General features: G+C 38.1%; 2 protein-coding genes across 6 annotated transcripts in view; both read left to right on the top strand.

Annotated features, from left to right (window-relative positions):
- LOC129748450 (tubulin glycylase 3A-like) overlaps positions 1 to 17,228 on the top strand; it is a 27,674-nt gene extending 10,446 nt beyond the window's left edge. For 3 of the 4 annotated variants that reach the window (XM_055743082.1, XM_055743083.1, XM_055743081.1), the window contains exons 3-4: positions 15,324 to 15,836; positions 15,948 to 16,910. In XM_055743082.1, the coding sequence (XP_055599057.1) occupies positions 15,324 to 15,836; positions 15,948 to 16,897 (1,463 nt within the window). In that variant the 3' untranslated portion in view covers positions 16,898 to 16,910. Of the gene's footprint in view, positions 1 to 15,323; positions 15,837 to 15,947; positions 16,948 to 17,114 lie in introns of those variants that run through there. The other variant, XR_008737732.1, reaches the window with a different exon arrangement.
- The window catches only part of LOC129748451 (tubulin glycylase 3B-like), a 41,939-nt gene continuing 40,452 nt past the window's right edge, over positions 16,979 to 18,465 (top strand). The window contains exons 1-2 of one of the 2 annotated variants that reach the window (XM_055743085.1): positions 16,979 to 17,643; positions 17,701 to 18,465. In XM_055743085.1, coding sequence (XP_055599060.1) covers positions 17,211 to 17,643; positions 17,701 to 18,465 — 1,198 coding nt within the window. In that variant the 5' untranslated portion in view covers positions 16,979 to 17,210. The other variant, XM_055743084.1, reaches the window with a different exon arrangement.

Here is an 18,465-nt window from a genome sequence, read left to right as displayed (position 1 = left end):
AGCTTTAATGCTAAAAATTCCATCAACAAGTATTAGCAATAGTTAAATCTCACATAAACCTTGCAGTAAGGTTTATAAAGCTTGGATTGTGAAGCTGATTGAACAAAATTTGAGTATTTGTACACTGGATTCTTTTTTTAAACGATCTTATTTTACGCAGTTTTATTTTAAACGATTTTTTTTAAACGATTTTCTCGAAATAAGACGATTTTCGAACATGTCAAAAACAGATTTTAGACATTCCCGCTTTTTGCCAAACCAATCTTGGATGGTAAATTGAATCGGACGTTGCTTCCCGAAAGAAACATGGGCCGGAATGGCCACTTAGAGGCTTTGCGGAAGTTCCGGAACAACCGTGGCTTAAAACCCAAAACAGATCAATCCAAAACAAATCTTTGAGCTTCCCAAGTGCACTCAAATCACCCCAAAATGGTCTACCTGGTTGGAAATGATCGATTTGCAGTCCAAGTTTGCCACTTTACTCGAAATGAGCGATGAATTTTGCCCGATTGTTTTGAACTTTTTTTAAACGATTTCTTTTTTTTGCACGAACACAACAATCGTTTAAAAAAAGAATCCAGTGTACTCATGAATATTTGGTAAAAAAAAAACAACACACAACTCAATTTAAGAACAGTGATAAATTATGAAGAAAAATTTACCGGAAATACCGGTTTTTTACCGTCCTAAAATTCGGTATTCCGGTATTGAGAAAATGGACGGTTTTACCGGTTTTACCGGTTTCGGTAAAACCGGTTAGACCACCCTACTTTTAATATCTCAGATGTGTGTTGAGATAAAAATCTCAAACCAACTGTCATCGTCGCCGCTTTACGTTAGTATATATTCCTATATGTTGTTGACTGAAATACGCATCATATGCCTCTTTTATTTATCAAGCTAAAAAAAAAGTTAGAATAATTAACTTACATAATTGAAAAAAACGCCCGCTTATTTCATCAATAGAGAACCTAAAGTGCATAACAAAAATATGCTCATACGCTTATGATCTTAGTTTTGTCATGATCTTTCACGTGGAAAAGGAATTTTTGATGAAACATCAATAAGTCACACAAACGCAACCAATTTGCAAATCATAGCTTGTGGGGAATCGTGGGCCACACATCTTGAATCACCTATATTTCTATGTTTTTATACACATTCAGAACTTAAAATACGTTTTACCTATCTGCAAAGTTTTCTTATGCCAAATGAAGAGTTATGAAAAATATTTTGTCCATCTTTTATATGAATTTTTGCAAAAACGTTCACGAGCCAGGTTTTGGAATCTATGCGATCATACGCAGCTCTCTTTTTTATTTCATCATCTGAAATTGCTTTAAAATAACAAAATGAATTATGAAATCACAGTTTTGAGTCAACTCATGAATTTTGCATGTTATTTGGTCAATTTGGATTTAGTGGCCCACGATTCCCCACCATTTTTCAAAATCCAAAAAAATATTGCTTTTTTTCAAACAGTCAGAATTTGGGGAAAATAACTTATTAAAATTTAAAAAAAAATCTTATGATACCTTGAAAATGTAGAAAAACCGTACCATTTTTTATTTTCATTTTATCTTTTATAATAAAGATGTTATGGAACAACGAAAACAAGTGGTCCATGATTCCCCACTCTCCCATACTATTTTTCTAGGTGAATGCGAAAAAGGTAAAATTTACCTTTTGGCTAGGTGAATCGAAAAAGGTACAATTTACCTTTTTGCTAGATGAATGAAAAAAATGTACCATTTACCTCGAATAAGAAGTGGAATAAAATCACCTCGCTTCTCGGTGAATTTTACCTTTTTTGTATTTTCCGTGTAGATATGAATTTGGCATGGCATATACGGATTGCTGATTTGTGAGATTTTATGTGAGAACGTGAAATTATGTGAAAAAATAAACTACAAGTTATGAATGTTGAATCACAACTAATTCATTCATGTTTTTAGCACAGAGAACCAGAGAACGGGCCCCGAACAAATATGTGTCGAATCCGTGTGTAAGAATTTGAATCGTCGGCCATTTTAAAACCGTTAAAATTGACCTAAAAACAGCACCATCTAGTGGCTCTTAGCTAAGTGACTCAGCTGTTGTTGTTGGTTTTTTTTTGTCAACAGTTGAGAACACTCAAAACATAAATAACCCAAAATTTACTTCCAGGTCGCACTAAAACAGAATTCAGCTAGTTTTCTTTTTTTTGGGGTGTAAAAAAAGTAACATAATGAAATTTGCAGCAGGAATTGCTTTTTAAACGAAATCTTGTTTTTGGCAAAGTTGCCTTTGGTACTCGCTTTGAATTGAGCCACTGATTTTGTTTGGGGGAAAACAGCAAACATTATTCAATTGTTAGACGACTAAGGTAATATAACAGTTCAATTATGTGTCTGGTTTAATATGAATTATAATTTCAAAAATAGTTAAGTTTACATTTGCCGTAGGATTTCTGTATGATGTGTTAATTGATGATACTCCTCGATTGGCTAAATAAACTAAACTTTTCTTTTAGGATCAGATTATTAAAACAAATTTCACTCATAACGAAGCATTTCAAACATAATCAATTGAAAATTTCACCGCCCATCTTCGTTCGAACATTGCAATATTATAGCACGTTAACATCGCGTCATTCCTGCACCAGGATAAGGCTTCGGTACATACTTCCGAAAATATTCGAAAATTGGAATAGTTTTCCAAATACCGATTTTTGCCTCTTAGTCGGATCAGAGTACTAATAGCATGGAGGTTACCCGGACACTTCCTAAGAAATTAAGGGAAAAGAAAAAGGCATTTGAAAGCAACTCGATATCAAAGTTTAATAAATTCTTCAAATATTCCTCCCTTCTATTACACTCATTACAGATATCCGATAACAAAATGCGCCAATTTTCTACCAATATTACCGAGATAACAATTTTGTGAAAAAAAAACTGAACGAATTTTGAAATTTGTGTTCATCATGGAAATATATTCTAAATTATGACTTTTTTCGGTTTAGGCTTGATGTAGTATTTTTTTTATGTTGACAAAACCAACACAGGCAAAAACCGAAAAATATACAATTATGTTCATACCCAATTGGGTGACAGAAAATACATTTGGCTTTGAGTGCATTTTTCATTCGTTGATGTTGCTATTGTCTGAGCGTGTAGAAAAAATGGAAAAAATAAAAGTACCGGTAACGACATCTGGTGGCTCTTAGCTAAGTTGCAAAAATGGCGTCGTTTATTTTGAAATCACGGTTGGTATTTTTACACACGGTTGGGGCTCCAGCCCGAACTCTGGTTCTCTGTGTTTTTAGGTAGCCAGAACCAGAAACAGTCATAAAAGCTGTACATCGAAATCTGATTTTTTTTTGTTTTTCCCGGAGAGCGTTAGGTACAATTTGCCTATCACGTATTGGTGTCTATGTCATACGGGCAGCGAGTAGCAAACCTCGTTGTCTTGTTCGGTAAAACATTTGGCTTCCGCTTCAGCTGTTAATAAAACACAACCTAGTTCTTCCATCATACAACAATTCATTCAGCAAACGGTCGGGGTGTAAATCAAGGGCACTCGCCAAAATCACGTGAAAATCGAAGGTATCATACAGAACGCCAAAACGTGTGCTGAAACGTTCCCATTTTCGCGATGTCTGGGAGGTTTTCGTTATGTACTGCCTGCGTGGTGTTGTTCCTTGCAAAAATGTAGTGAAGGCAGCTTACCTGTATGGCAGAAAACAATGTAAAAATCCAGCCGTACCAAGAATGTTTCCACATAGCGTCTCATGAATACTCTGTTAGCAATAAATAACTACAACAGAGGTCAACAATCGCATGGCGGGATTGCGTTCCGTTCCACAGCTGGGGGTGTATTTAGGTACTTATTCATGCACAGGACGAGCACTTCCTGTGTGCAGTGAAACGGTTTTGCAACCATACTAAATAGGACAGCTTGACACCGACATTGTGTTTTCCAGTAATCCGGCGCATGCAAGCACACCAATATAATTTCGTTCAGGGTAGCATGAATCGATCAGCATTGAATGAATTGCAGCAGCACATGGCAGTAAATAAGAAGTACGTTGCCCTTTTTTTGCCAGCAATGTTCTTGAGCGTTCGTAAGTATGGAGGAAATGCCTAGATTTCTGCAATATCACTATGTTGCAAAATTTAAATTTGCACTCGAAGTTTTCGATGGAGCCAGTCTATTGATCGAGATCTTTTTAAAGAAAGTGAGGCGTTCCCTCAAAGGTTAGAATCTTACCATAAACACCTTAATGCAATAACCCGTAAGGGTCTCCTGTCAAGGCTGTCATTACTTCAAACATTTTTGTGGATTCGGAACTATGCTTAGGGGGAGAACAATCTCATCCTCAAGATCGTTTAAACACGTTCTCAAAGTGCATTGACCGACAAGTCTCAACGATATCACATTAGGTATCCGTGCAGGCACATAGCATAACCAGATGTGACAAGTGTTTTATATCATTTCGGGATGGGTTGATTGAAAGCAATGATCGATAATCACTTAATAATCACGATGCAAGGAAAGATCTTTTTTGTCGCGTTGGATTGCCCCCGGTTCACAGTGTGGTCCAAAAGGGCGTAAAGTGGTGCTTTTTTCCTAGTGTTTTTGTCTTTCATTTTAACTGATAGATGTCTTCTGAAGATTTACTAATTGGACCGTTCCTCATAACGTGAAAGTATCGAAAATAAGTCACAGCCTACTTCGATAAAAATAAAAACACTTACTTTTTAGCAAGAGGAGATAGAGACAAAATTGGTTCTACAAAAATGTAGAAATTATTCAAATATTAAACTTTGCTGAAATATTGAGATATACCTCTATTCAGTGCAAAGTTTTAAAGCAATTTTGCAATTTCAAGTTTAGTTTTAAGTTTTCCAAGTTCAACAAATTTATGCCAACCAAACTCAAAAACGGGCGCGTGGATACAAGTAATTTCTGACTAAGTTTGTAATACAGTATAATACAGTATTACTAATACTTGAATCAGGTTTTATCAAGCTTTAGGATGTAATATTTTGTTTATGGATCCGCTTTCCCCATTTTACCCTAGAAGTTCGCCAAATTAACGAAAAATTAAATCTTAAAATTGCGATAACTCTGGAAGAAAAGGTCGAAGAGACCAAGTGCAAAATGTGCGCATTGAGTGTCTCAATAAATGTTGTGAACATTATATTTATGTTAATTCTAAACTAACAAGAGATAAGTATAATAAATAAATTTTAATAAAGCTTTAATTATCTTTTAAAGCTTTATAACCTGCACTGAATAGAGATAGAGCTCTGATAATTCCAGCAAAGTTTTATATTTGGATAATATCTACAACCTTATGGAACCAAGTTTGTCCCTATCTCTTTCACGTTATGGGGAACGGTAAATGTTCTGAAGACATCTAACAGCTAATGTGCAAAACAAAAACACTATGAAATAAGTTTCACTTTACGCCCTTTTGACCATTGTGTTGTTGTTTTAGATTTTCCCTGAATTTTACCAAAGCTTAGTTAGTGCTTTTATGATTTCTTTTCAAGTGTTTTCTACGACTTTTTTTACGCATTTTAGTAATGGTGTTTTGGAACGATTTTGATTTCGGGTATTTGCAATTCTGGGGGAAAATCATTCTGGGTAAATGTTTTCGGGCTTTTGGGACACAATAATCTTTTTTATAATTCTCCCTATTGAAATTTTCGGATTGCGCTAGATAAAACCTTTCACTTTCCTTAACTTCATGGAAACAATCATCTTCACTTTTATTCATTTTTGGTCAAATTTTTGTGGAATATTGATCGAATAGTCGATTTCCAGCTGTTTTTGGTCTTCAACTGGGGCGTTCCTGGATTTTCTTCGATCCTATAGACGCTATCTCAAAAACCACATAACAGATTGTCACTAAATTTTATACACGTATACTTTACATTACTGAGTAGCATTACTAATTATTGTTTATAAATTTCCATTTAGGCATTCAAAAATTATTCACAAACCAAAGTGTTACATATTCTTCGAATACACTAAGGAGTGTCAATCATTTTACATTACATTATAATACATTACAAAAATTGTGAGTTTCATAATAATATACTGAAGAAACATATAATATAATAACATATAATATAGGTATGTATATTATGTTCTATGAAAACGATAATCAAATTAACGAAAAATATTTGAATTTAGAAAAACGATTCATACCGTCAACAGGGGCAACATGCAACACTTTTAATCTTCAATGGCTTCTAAAAATTTAATGTCCACAGATAATCATACCTCTTGTACATAAAAAGTCAAATAGACGTATCCAGGAAAATTATTGGTTTCATCAGTAATTTTTAATTAGCAAAACCATGCGAACCTACTAAAAAAAGGGGTTAGTGACAATAAACTCTATTATTAATGAAAAATTAAATAAACGTTTGAAGATTTATATTTTTTGATATATTTGTGGTGTCATAACGCATAAAGCACCAATTGCAGTAATTTTTGGATTTGTTCTAATTGAATTTCACAGTTTTTCTGTCAAAAATATTTTTAAGGAAAAAGCGTAAAGGTGTTGCGTACATTTAGGGGTAAAAATACAACAAAATATTCTACCAGCTGAGATCATGAAAATAAATCTTAGGTGTAGGGATGAGATGAAGGATTTGGATGAATTTTAATGTTAACAAACGAGTAATGCAAAACAATCATATCCCAGCATATGGAAACGACATCTGTGAGGTTTAGTTCTGATTTGCAATTTGTTGCATTTTGCCCCAGACAGGTAACGGATTTATAAAAATATTTATTAAAAAAATGGTGATTGTTCGAAAAATATTTTTACACCAACAGTGTCTGTAGGGAAATAAGGGCATAATGGCCACCTTAACCTTCCAAAGCCGTTCGCTAAATATCCGTTTCGGGGAAATATGTGTTGTAATTTGATTTCGTTCTCCTGGCTGTAAATGTTAACCGATTTTGATGATATTATATTCATTGTGTAGGTAATTTATTCTAATTACTCAACATTTTAAAATAAAGTCGATATGTATTACCAGGCTTTCAGAAACTGGTTCAGAAAATTCGAAAGTCCGAAAAATCAATTTTATTTTTAAAATACTCATAACTTCTGACAGCTTTTCTGTATTTAATTATTTCATTGATGTTTGAAATTGTCAAGAATTCATCTATCCGACAATGTATAGATATGTTGGGGTCCAATAAAAGTTTTTACCGCTATGACAGATCTTCCGGTAGAAAAAAGTCTTACTTTAAAAAAACGACATCCAGTTTTGGCTTTGCTTAGCTGTATTTCATTTCTCAATGAACCGATTTTAAAAACTCAAATTTTAGATTTTTGGCGTTAATTTGATCATTATTTTCATAGAACATACTTGGTCTGTCAAAACTACCAGTTCATCAGTATATTGGAATGATGATAAAGATGTTTGAAATGTGCGCTTCGGGTCATATTGACCCGAACGGCTTTGGAGGGTTAAGAAGGATGCTTATATACCCATATAAAATAGCTATAATATGTAAGTTACATCATTGTATCGTGTTCAGACACTAAAAAGCCTATTTCCTAACTGGCTGAAACTTGAAAAACTAGATAAAAACATTTTCATATGTGATGAAAGAAATTAGAGAAACATGAACTATCAAAGAACGAAAGAACATAAACCGTAAATATCATGAAAATTTCGAAAAAGATACAACGGCTCACCGACAGGACTTGAACCTGCAATCTCCGCTTCGGTACAACGGCGCGTTAGCCAATTCCACCACGGTGAACGTGATGGAACCGGCGAACACGAGCAATCGAGCTCTGCCGATCAACTGCTGGACCTTCCATCGAAACACCATGTATATCCCGCATGTGATCTTTCCCTCTATTGATCTCTCTTGTTTTCTCTAACCCCACCCATCGACTCGGGATTTTAGCCGAGCGAGCACATGGTCGATTGCTTCGGGTTTGCCGCAACTTACGGTCAGATGAAGAAGCAATCAGTGCCGCTCAAGGTTCCGAGCAGACCAGTTACACAGGGAGGTGTTGCTCTGTTGAAATCAATACTGATGTTATGAAATCGCTTGGTACATCTTTGTACCTGAAAATGATCACATTTTCATATGTGATGAAAGAAATTAGAGAAACATGAACTATCAAAGAACGAAAGAACATAAGCCGTAAATATCATGAAAATTTCGAAAAAGATACAACGGCTCACCGACAGGACTTGAACCTGCAATCTCCGCTTCGGTACAACGGCGCGTTAGCCAATTCCACCACGGTGAACGTGATGGAACCGACGAACACGAGCAATCGAGCTCTGCCGATCAACTGCTGGACCTTCCATCGAAACACCATGTATATCCCGCATGTGATCTTTCCCTCTATTGATCTCTCTTGTTTTCTCTAACCCCACCCATCGACTCGGGATTTTAGCCGAGCGAGCACATGGTCGATTGCTTCGGGTTTGCCGCAACTTACGGTCAGATGAAGAAGCAATCAGTGCCGCTCAAGGTTCCGAGCAGACCAGTTACACAGGGAGGTGTTGCTCTGTTGAAATCAATACTGATGTTATGAAATCGCTTGGTACATCTTTGTACCTGAAAATGATCACATTTTCATATGTGATGAAAGAAATTGGAGAAACATGAACTATCAAAGAACGAAAGAACATAAGCCGTAAATATCATGAAAATTTCGAAAAAGATACAACGGCTCACCGACAGGACTTGAACCTGCAATCTCCGCTTCGGTACAACGGCGCGTTAGCCAATTCCACCACGGTGAACGTGATGGAACCGGCGAACACGAGCAATCGAGCTCTGCCGATCAACTGCTGGACCTTCCATCGAAACACGAATTGGCTAACGCGCCGTTGTACCGAAGCGGAGATTGCAGGTTCAAGTCCTGTCGGTGAGCCGTTGTATCTTTTTCGAAATTTTCATGATATTTACGGCTTATGTTCTTTCGTTCTTTGATAGTTCATGTTTCTCTAATTTCTTTCATCACATATGAAAATGTGATCATTTTCAGGTACAAAGATGTACCAAGCGATTTCATAACATCAGTATTGATTTCAACAGAGCAACACCTCCCTGTGTAACTGGTCTGCTCGGAACCTTGAGCGGCACTGATTGCTTCTTCATCTGACCGTAAGTTGCGGCAAACCCGAAGCAATCGACCATGTGCTCGCTCGGCTAAAATCCCGAGTCGATGGGTGGGGTTAGAGAAAACAAGAGAGATCAATAGAGGGAAAGATCACATGCGGGATATACATGGTGTTTCGATGGAAGGTCCAGCAGTTGATCGGCAGAGCTCGATTGCTCGTGTTCGCCGGTTCCATCACGTTCACCGTGGTGGAATTGGCTAACGCGCCGTTGTACCGAAGCGGAGATTGCAGGTTCAAGTCCTGTCGGTGAGCCGTTGTATCTTTTTCGAAATTTTCATGATATTTACGGCTTATGTTCTTTCGTTCTTTGATAGTTCATGTTTCTCTAATTTCTTTCATCACATATGAAAATGTGATCATTTTCAGGTACAAAGATGTACCAAGCGATTTCATAACATCAGTATTGATTTCAACAGAGCAACACCTCCCTGTGTAACTGGTCTGCTCGGAACCTTGAGCGGCACTGATTGCTTCTTCATCTGACCGTAAGTTGCGGCAAACCCGAAGCAATCGACCATGTGCTCGCTCGGCTAAAATCCCGAGTCGATGGGTGGGGTTAGAGAAAACAAGAGAGATCAATAGAGGGAAAGATCACATGCGGGATATACATGGTGTTTCGATGGAAGGTCCAGCAGTTGATCGGCAGAGCTCGATTGCTCGTGTTCGCCGGTTCCATCACGTTCACCGTGGTGGAATTGGCTAACGCGCCGTTGTACCGAAGCGGAGATTGCAGGTTCAAGTCCTGTCGGTGAGCCGTTGTATCTTTTTCGAAATTTTCATGATATTTACGGCTTATGTTCTTTCGTTCTTTGATAGTTCATGTTTCTCTAATTTCTTTCATCACATATGAAAATGTGATCATTTTCAGGTACAAAGATGTACCAAGCGATTTCATAACATCAGTATTGATAGATAAAAACGTTTAAAAATGCATTTTAATTTTTTTTTGCTGGAAGGTGAAAATCACGCACTGTAGGGGCATAATGAGAACCCCCCCTCTGAGGCAGTAAAAGCACTATTAATCGGTGCACGATGAGCGTTTTCCGCCGTAGAATCCAGCAGCAAATTCAACTCGTTGAAGTCAACTGAATTTGAGAGCTACAACTTGGCGTGTTTCATCAGACGATTTGGCCTATTGGTAAGGTGTTGGAGAGATAATCAAAGGACTCGAGTTTGATACCTGATCGTGGCATTTTTTTCATATACCATTCATGATCGATGCATTTTGCACTCTAATCTGAAATTCTTTAAATTTGATTGTAGATAAATTTTCATTCAACGTATTTGAGTTGAGAGTTTGCGTGCGTTCTGCTGCCTCAAACATTGCCCGTGTTGATGATGATCGTATGGATAGATTGTTCTAGTTTCTCAACAATAAAAAAATAATTCAAAATGTTCTACCAGATTCCCTGCAGCGGATTTAGAATGAAAGAAGTCCCGAGTAAAAAAAACTTTTTTTTAGAATGCTTATAACTCGGGTGGTCACAGGTATTTTTTCATTCCCCTGAAAGTGGGTTTAAAATCAAATTTTTGCGATTTTTTTCGAAGAGTTTCAATGATACAGCTTTGGAAGGTTTAATTCAGACCGTGAAAGCCACAGATCAGGAGATAAACATTTAAAAAATACCTCTGCTATTCATCGCTGAAATTCTTAAAATTTGATTGTAGATAAATTTTTATTCAAAGTATTTGTTGTTTGCAAAATGAAAATTTAAATTTAAAAAATCTTTTGCAAAAATTGGAGTACGTCACAATAAGAAATATTCACGTGAAAGATATCTATAGGGGAGAGTGGGGATACTTGATTCCCTTTTCTTATTTTCATAATATCTTTTTGGATAAAATTGGCAACTCACCGTATTTTGCATTTTTTGACAGCGTGTAATTTCAAGTTTATATGCTCCAAAAGTTAGAACAATGCATGAAGCCATAGATGAACTAGAAGCATTTTCGTAAGACGAAAAAGATTGTGATATTTTTGAAGTTAAACGAGATTTGATATTTTACTAAAGGAGACATGATCCTTCGCTCAGGGTGACCTGACTCTAAGCAAAAAGCTAGCAAAATCCAAAGATGCGAGACCAGTTGGCTATTTTTCGCCACATTAGTTCTCATTTCACAGTTTGTGAGTAACAGGCAAAGAGAATTCTAAAAGTTTGTCTACAACTACTCTGCCGTGATATGACGAAGTGGCGAATAAACCATTTTGTGTTTTCTTCAATAAAAGCGATTTTCTCTTTTAGCTTAATATTCATTACTCCAGGATTTTAAACGAAATATAATCTGTTCAATCTGTTCTAGAATGTATCTAAAATATAGCCTTTCGGATTACAACTCCTTATTTTACCTACATAAGTTTTTAAAACACAACAGTCACTCCGGCGTAAAAACGTAAGTTTTGTTTTAAAGATTATACGCCGAAGTGACTAATGTCCTACTAACTATGGTAGTTAGTAGGCTTGTGTAAACTTCGAATCAAATAAATTGAACTTATTCAAGCATATTCGACCGAGGAGGTGGGTATTTTTGAAGATATCGGAGAGTTTGAAGAGATTTTGGGAACAATAAAAGATAAATGAAATATTTCATCGATAAGAGCAAAATAACTGTACCTACTTAAAATTTGATTGAATTTCCACCAGCTGCGAACGTACCTAAATTAACAAAATAAAAACAGGCTGCAAAAGCGCGAACAAAATATGCCAAGGCAATGAGTCCTCCACTTAACTACAAAGAATTTTGGGAGATGCTCAACGAAAGAATGTATTTTGATGAATTTTAACTAATTAAAATTGTGCTTTTATTCAATAAACAAATTTATCGTAATTATTACACTCAATTTCATTTTAATTTAAAACTGAGAATGTTTTCTATATGAGATCATTGCGCACTAACGAATAATTTTAACCCTTAATTTCATTATATTTTATATTTTCCATAAAAAACTCATTAAGAAAATAATATTTAAAAATGTATTAATTTTTGCAAATTTGCTTCTTTTATTTCATCATCAAACAACTCCACACTCAAAGTATTTCTGCGTGAAATTAATTTGCTGGAAAATGTAAAAACCTTTTTCTGAAAATATATAAATTTGTATAAATTCATATATCAAATTTTAAAAATAAAAAATGATCGCCTTAAAAAATTTATATGGGACCCCCCACCATTTATTAAGGTGGGAGGGGTGTATTTTCTTTTAAAATATCATCATGTCAAGATAGGTATATGTCCTAAATTTTATGAAAATCGCTTCAAAATTATTAGAACTCCTAGAGTTTTCCGTATCTCTCCCATGGGTTAACGGATATTAGTCACATCGGCGTCAAAATGGCACATTCGTCACTTCGTTTTTCTGAATTTACTCGAAAACTATATGGAGTATCAAAAACTTTTCAGAGCATTTGAAAGCTTTTAGAAAACTGTATAAAATGATGTCAAAAAGTAAAAACCGATAGAAATGGATGTTCGTCACTTCGTCATAACACGGCAGCACTACCCTGGGGTCACTGCATACTTTAAGGCGCAATTTTCTAGTTTTTAAATAAATACAGTATTTTGAGTCCTATTTAACAGATAATTATTGGAAAAATATTAGTTATTGGACAAATATTAGTAATTTCGTAATAACCAATGCTCACTTTCTAAGAAAGATAAATTAAGTTAAATTATACTAAAACGTTGGACATATAGGAAAAAAATTATTATATTTTTTTCATGTGGGAAACATTGCATACTGATATAACAAATTTTTAAAACGCATTTTGTTAAGTTTTTCAAATTAAGTTCAATACCTTGAAAAAAAAATTTTTTTTTAAATTTGTCGAGACAACAGCATTGTTGTTTTGTCCCATTTGAAACATTTTTCTAGAACATGTGATGTTTGGAAGTTATTCCGGAATCAAGTTTCCCAAGGGATCAAGTATTCTCGTTCTCCCCTAACGAATTCTGCCGCGAATTTCAAATTTGACACGGTATTGTATACAATTATTCACAATGTAGAGTTATTAATTATTTTAAGCTTACTTTTTCAACTCGAGATTTTAAGAGTTGTAGCTGGAACAAATGTGAATTGTAAACTTGTGCCATGGGTGCATGATTTTAAAAACCTAGCAAACTAGCAAGTTATCAAGTGATTTTTTATATTGAGCCGGAGCAAACATCAAATTCTTCATTTGTGTGGGGTGTGACAAGAATCGAAACGCTCACTGAAGAAGATTGTAAGTTGCTATCGAAATACCGTTATCTGAACTTTCCTTATACCGTATTATTTATTTTCGTAGTATTCAGTCTCACGACATAAGTTGACGAACATAATTCCTAAAATTCACTCGTTCCATGGCGACCGTTCTCCAATTTCTCGGATATCCCACATTCGCCAGATCATGCTCCGCTTGGGCAAACCACCTCGCTCGATGCGCTCCTGCTCGTCTCGTTCCTACCGGATTCGTAGCGAACACCTGTTTTGCAGGACAGTCGTCTGGCATTTTCGCAACATGTCCCGCCCAGCGTATCCGGCCAGCCTTCACCACCTTCTGGATACTGGGTTCGCCGTAGAGTCGCGCGAGCTGGTGGTTCATCCTTCGACTCCAAACTCCGTCCTCCTGTACGCCACCAAAGATGGTTCTTAACACTCGTCGCTCGAATACTCCAAGTGTATGCAGGTCCTCCTCGAGCAATATCCATGTCTCGTGCCCGTAGAGAACAACCGATCTAATGAGCGTCAGATACAGGTTACACTTCGTGCGGGGGCTAAGTCTTTTTGATCGCAGTTGCTTGAGGAGTCCTTAGTAGGCACGACTTCCGCTGATAATTCGCCGCCGGATCTCACGGCTGGTGTCATTGTCTGCCGTCACCAGTGAGCCGAGATAGACAAAGTCTTCGACTATCTCTAGCTCGTCGCCATGCGGTAGATCTCCACCGCCGCAGATGATCTGCCGACTATATCAATGTCATCGGCAAAGCAGATAAGTTGACTGGACCTGTTGAGAATCGTGCCCCGCATTTCGCCCACCGCTCGTCTAATAACACCTTCTAGCGCCACGTTTAACATCATGCAGGATAGACCATCGCCTTGTCGAAGCCCCCTGCGCGATTCGTATGAACTCGACAATTCACCCGAAATCCGCACACAGCTCTGCGTTCCATCCATCGTCGCCTTGATCAGTCTGGTCAACTTCCCGGAGAAGCCGTTCTCGTCCATGATTTTCCATAGCTCGTCACGGTCGATCGTGTCGTATGCGGCTTTGAAGTCGATGAATAGATGGTGCGTAGGGACTTGGTGTTCACGGCATTTTTAGAAGATTTGTCGTAATGGCAATATCTGGTCCGTCGTTGAACGTCCCTCCATGAAGCCGGCCTGATGACTTCCCACGAATTTGTTTGCTTGCGGCGTTAGGCGGCTGAGTAGGATTCGGGACAACACTTTGTAGGCGGTCGTTGACTACGCCGGCGATGTTCCTTTCCCCACAGTCTTGATCTCCTGCATGTGCGCCGTTCAGATGTTCATCGAAGTGCTGTTTCCACCTTTTACTACCTAGAGCAAGTTCACTGGTGTTGGAAAATGTGGTAGAAATTTTGACATTTTGAAAATTTTGCCATGCAAAAATGTATTCAAGATCTTTGGGCGTTGTATTAATTTTACAGCACTGTTTCTATTTCAGCATGTGAAACTGCAACACGTGTTGTTAAAAACTTGAAGGGAACAGATCTTAAAAATGTTTTTGCATGGCAAAATTTTCAAAATGTGCAAAAAGTGCCAAAGTTCTTACCACTTTTTCCCAACACCAGTGAACTTGCTCTAATACCGTGGTTGAATTAAATAAAGGGAATCTTTCGATAAGTCAAACATAGTCAATGGACCTTGAATATATCGATTTTGTTTGTTTTTTGCCAACTTGAATACAAAAATATCACTTTTTTCGCTCCACAAAAATTCTTCTAATTCATCTAAGGAATCAAGTATCGTTCTATTTTTTCGAGCATATAAACTTGCTGTCTGAAAATGCAAAAGATAACAAGTTGCTTTTTTTCCAAAAAAGATATGATGAAAACAAGAAATTGAGTTAAAATCACCCCATATTATATTTTTGTTACTCTTGACCTCTGTTCAATTCAGCGAATTCCTTACTAAATAAATCGTAATTCTCTTTCATTTTCCAGAAAGACCCCTCATAATTCACAACACCAAGTTTGACATCCGGCAATGGTTCATGATAACCAGCGTTCAACCGCTGATCATTTGGTTCTACAAAGAAAGCTACCTCCGCTTCAGTTCGCAACAGTACAATCTGATGAATTACCACGAATCGGTTCATCTGACAAATCACGCGATCCAGAAAAAGTACCACAACGCGGTCCGGGACGAACGATTGCCACACGAAAACATGTGGGACTGCCACACGTTTCAAGCCTATCTGAGGCAGATTGGCAAATACGAAATGTGGTCCGACAGGATTTATCCGGGTATGCAGAAAGCAATAATCGGTACATTGTTGGCCTGTCAGGAAAACATGGATAGGAGGCCAAACACCTTTGAGTTGTATGGGGCGGATTTCATGATCACTGAGGACTTCTTCCCATGGTTGATTGAGATCAACTCTAGCCCGGATCTTGCTCCGAGTACGAGCGTAACGGCAAGGCTGTGCCCACAATGTGTTGAAGATACGATTCGAGGTAAGATGGCGTAAAAAAATCATCTTTTTTTTCAATTTTGAATAGTGTTCTCTTGATTTGGTACATTTTCTGCTGGCTATAGCGTCCTGTATTATTTCTATCTTGTTTCAGTTGTGATAGATCGTCGTCACGATCCGAATGCGGCAACCGGTTCATTTGAACTTATCTACAAACAAGTCATTCCCAAAACTCCTGCTTACATGGGTCTGAACCTTCAACTTCGAGGTCATCGTATAACCCCGAAGGTACCGGTGAAGAAAGATCGTATTCGAATACTGCCCGTTAAGCCGGTTCAACAAGTTCTGCAGGTATCGCGTATGACAGCATCTGCTGTTCCAAAACCTACCACAGGACCCGTCATCATGGATCTCCTCGAATGTCTCCAGTTCGATACCAAATCACATCTGGAGGATGAAGATGGACGAGCTAGAACATCAATGTACCGGAAAGCTATGTTTTCACCCCGACCAAATCTGCGATATGATTTTGCCAAGAAAAAATCCTACATTTTTGCCAAAACTGGGGATTTGTTTCGACGTAATGGTGGTCCCAGATACTTGACAGAAAACGAAACTTATATTGATAATATTGAAGACTGGGAACGAGCTACGACCAGCTTTTTCCAGCACAACTACGCCAACACCTTGAAATCACTAGCTGTTGGTCGACCTAGCAATACGCCAACGGGTAATACTGCCGACATGCAACAACACACGGGTGCATCCTCTTCAACGTCGAATCCTAGTTTAAGATGCTGCCCGATCAAAGCTACTCTCTACAATCCCAACGGATATTGTGATGAAGCATTAGATAGCGACCAAATCACTGCCACAAATAACGAAAACAATGCCACCAACAACTTTAATAGATATATCAAATTAACCCCAAATACCAACAAGGTTGCGCTAACGTCGTCCCTGAACAATTTCTACACCCTTGGGCTGTGTCGGAGTCCGAAGAACGGCACACCCGGAAGCAGAAGTCCGAGGACAACCACCCGAGCAGGCCCCAATTTAGCACAATCAACCGAAGACTTAGTTCAGTTAGGAAATAATAGTTAACCCGCCCCCATTATCGTACACGTGATCGTTGGTGATGAGTCCGTATCATGGTAGGCGCGTCAAATTCATATAGCAAGCGATATCGTTGCCATGTGTCACAGTAAAGTAAAACGAAAAAAAAAGTTTAGTGTGTAGTAATCGTTAACTGTTTGTCCGGAGCTTTTTATGTTCAAGACCCGAAATCGATATAAATGTAACTAGTTTCTGTATTTCACAGCCTCGTAGTGCTTCTAAATTACCGTTGTTGTCTAAATCGTAACTCGTTACATCGTAAGAATAGTAAACCAAATCATAGTGAAATAGTACTAAGCAAATGCATCTGAAAGTTAAAATTGTTAAAGATATATGGGACCATGATCCCGGTGTTGATCTTGCTGATGTAACGCTACAGCTAGGAAAAATAGAAACATCTCGAAATGATGTGATCTTGCGCTCCAAAAATGAAGAACCTCAGAAACAAAGCCCCTTAAAAACGCTAGAATCGTTGGAGGAACCGGAACCACCCGAAGACGACTGTGGAGCGTCCGTGGAGATGGATTCGTCGAGTATGAACACTTTTCCCCGGTCGAAAAAGGATGCCGATCGAAAGTACCGATTCTTGAACAGCTACAGCTTCAATTTCGAAAAACACAAAAAGGTAAAGGAGAAAATTGCTGGAGCTATCGAGAGGAAAAACGTCTTCCAGATCGTTGGTCCATATCCTGCGCTGCGCAAAGCCCTTCGGAAACGAAATTGGATCGAAAAAGGTACTTACAAAAATCCTCTTACCAAAGATCTTTCTGTTCACATGTTGCTCAATAAAGCTCACGAAGGCAACGAATACGAAGAAGCTCTGATCACGAAAATTCTGCGGCCGCACAATGCCGATTTCATCTGGCAGAATCGGAATACGCGAGAAAACAAAAAGGATGCCTCCTACACGCCTTACCGTAGCAGGATCTACTATGAGCGATCCTCCGATTTTACCATGAAAGAAGGACTAGTCAAACTTATCGATTCAATTCAGTGGTCCCAGGAGGAAGGCATTGCCGAACTCGACTGTCCCCGAACTCATCTGCTCAATTCTGAAGACGCCATCACTCGATTCCTCGAAGACTTCCAGCTTACTACATGTACCAGCTTTCTTTACCATCTGAATCGCTATCTCGATTCCATGTTCAACGAAGATGGTACCAAATCCGTCGACATTGTCCACACTGCCATGTCGTTCTGTCGATACCACATGGCTTGCGCGCGTCACGAAGACATCGACTATCAGGAGTACTGCGAACCTTTGCTCACGCCGGAGGACCGATCGACTATTATGGAAATCCTACGAGGGGAAGCCAAATTTGCCATGCTGCCCGGGTACGAAATACTGTCCCTAGTTGCCCAGGTGAAAAAATTGGTCCTGGAAGCGACACGCTACTTCCAGGACATGAAGATCGATGGGGTGCAGAATGTGTGGATCCTGAAGCCGGGAAACCGATGTCGTGGGCTGGGCATCATGCTCTTCGATGATGACCGGAAGCTGCTGGATTTCGTGGATAGCAATCCGGACCAGAAATATGTCGCACAAAAGTATATCG

This window comes from Uranotaenia lowii, chromosome 2 (assembly GCF_029784155.1).
Source record: "Uranotaenia lowii strain MFRU-FL chromosome 2, ASM2978415v1, whole genome shotgun sequence".
In the NCBI taxonomy this organism is placed as follows: domain Eukaryota; kingdom Metazoa; phylum Arthropoda; class Insecta; order Diptera; family Culicidae; genus Uranotaenia; species Uranotaenia lowii.
Note: the sequence above shows the minus strand (reverse complement) of the source record. Positions and strands in the feature narration are given on the sequence as shown.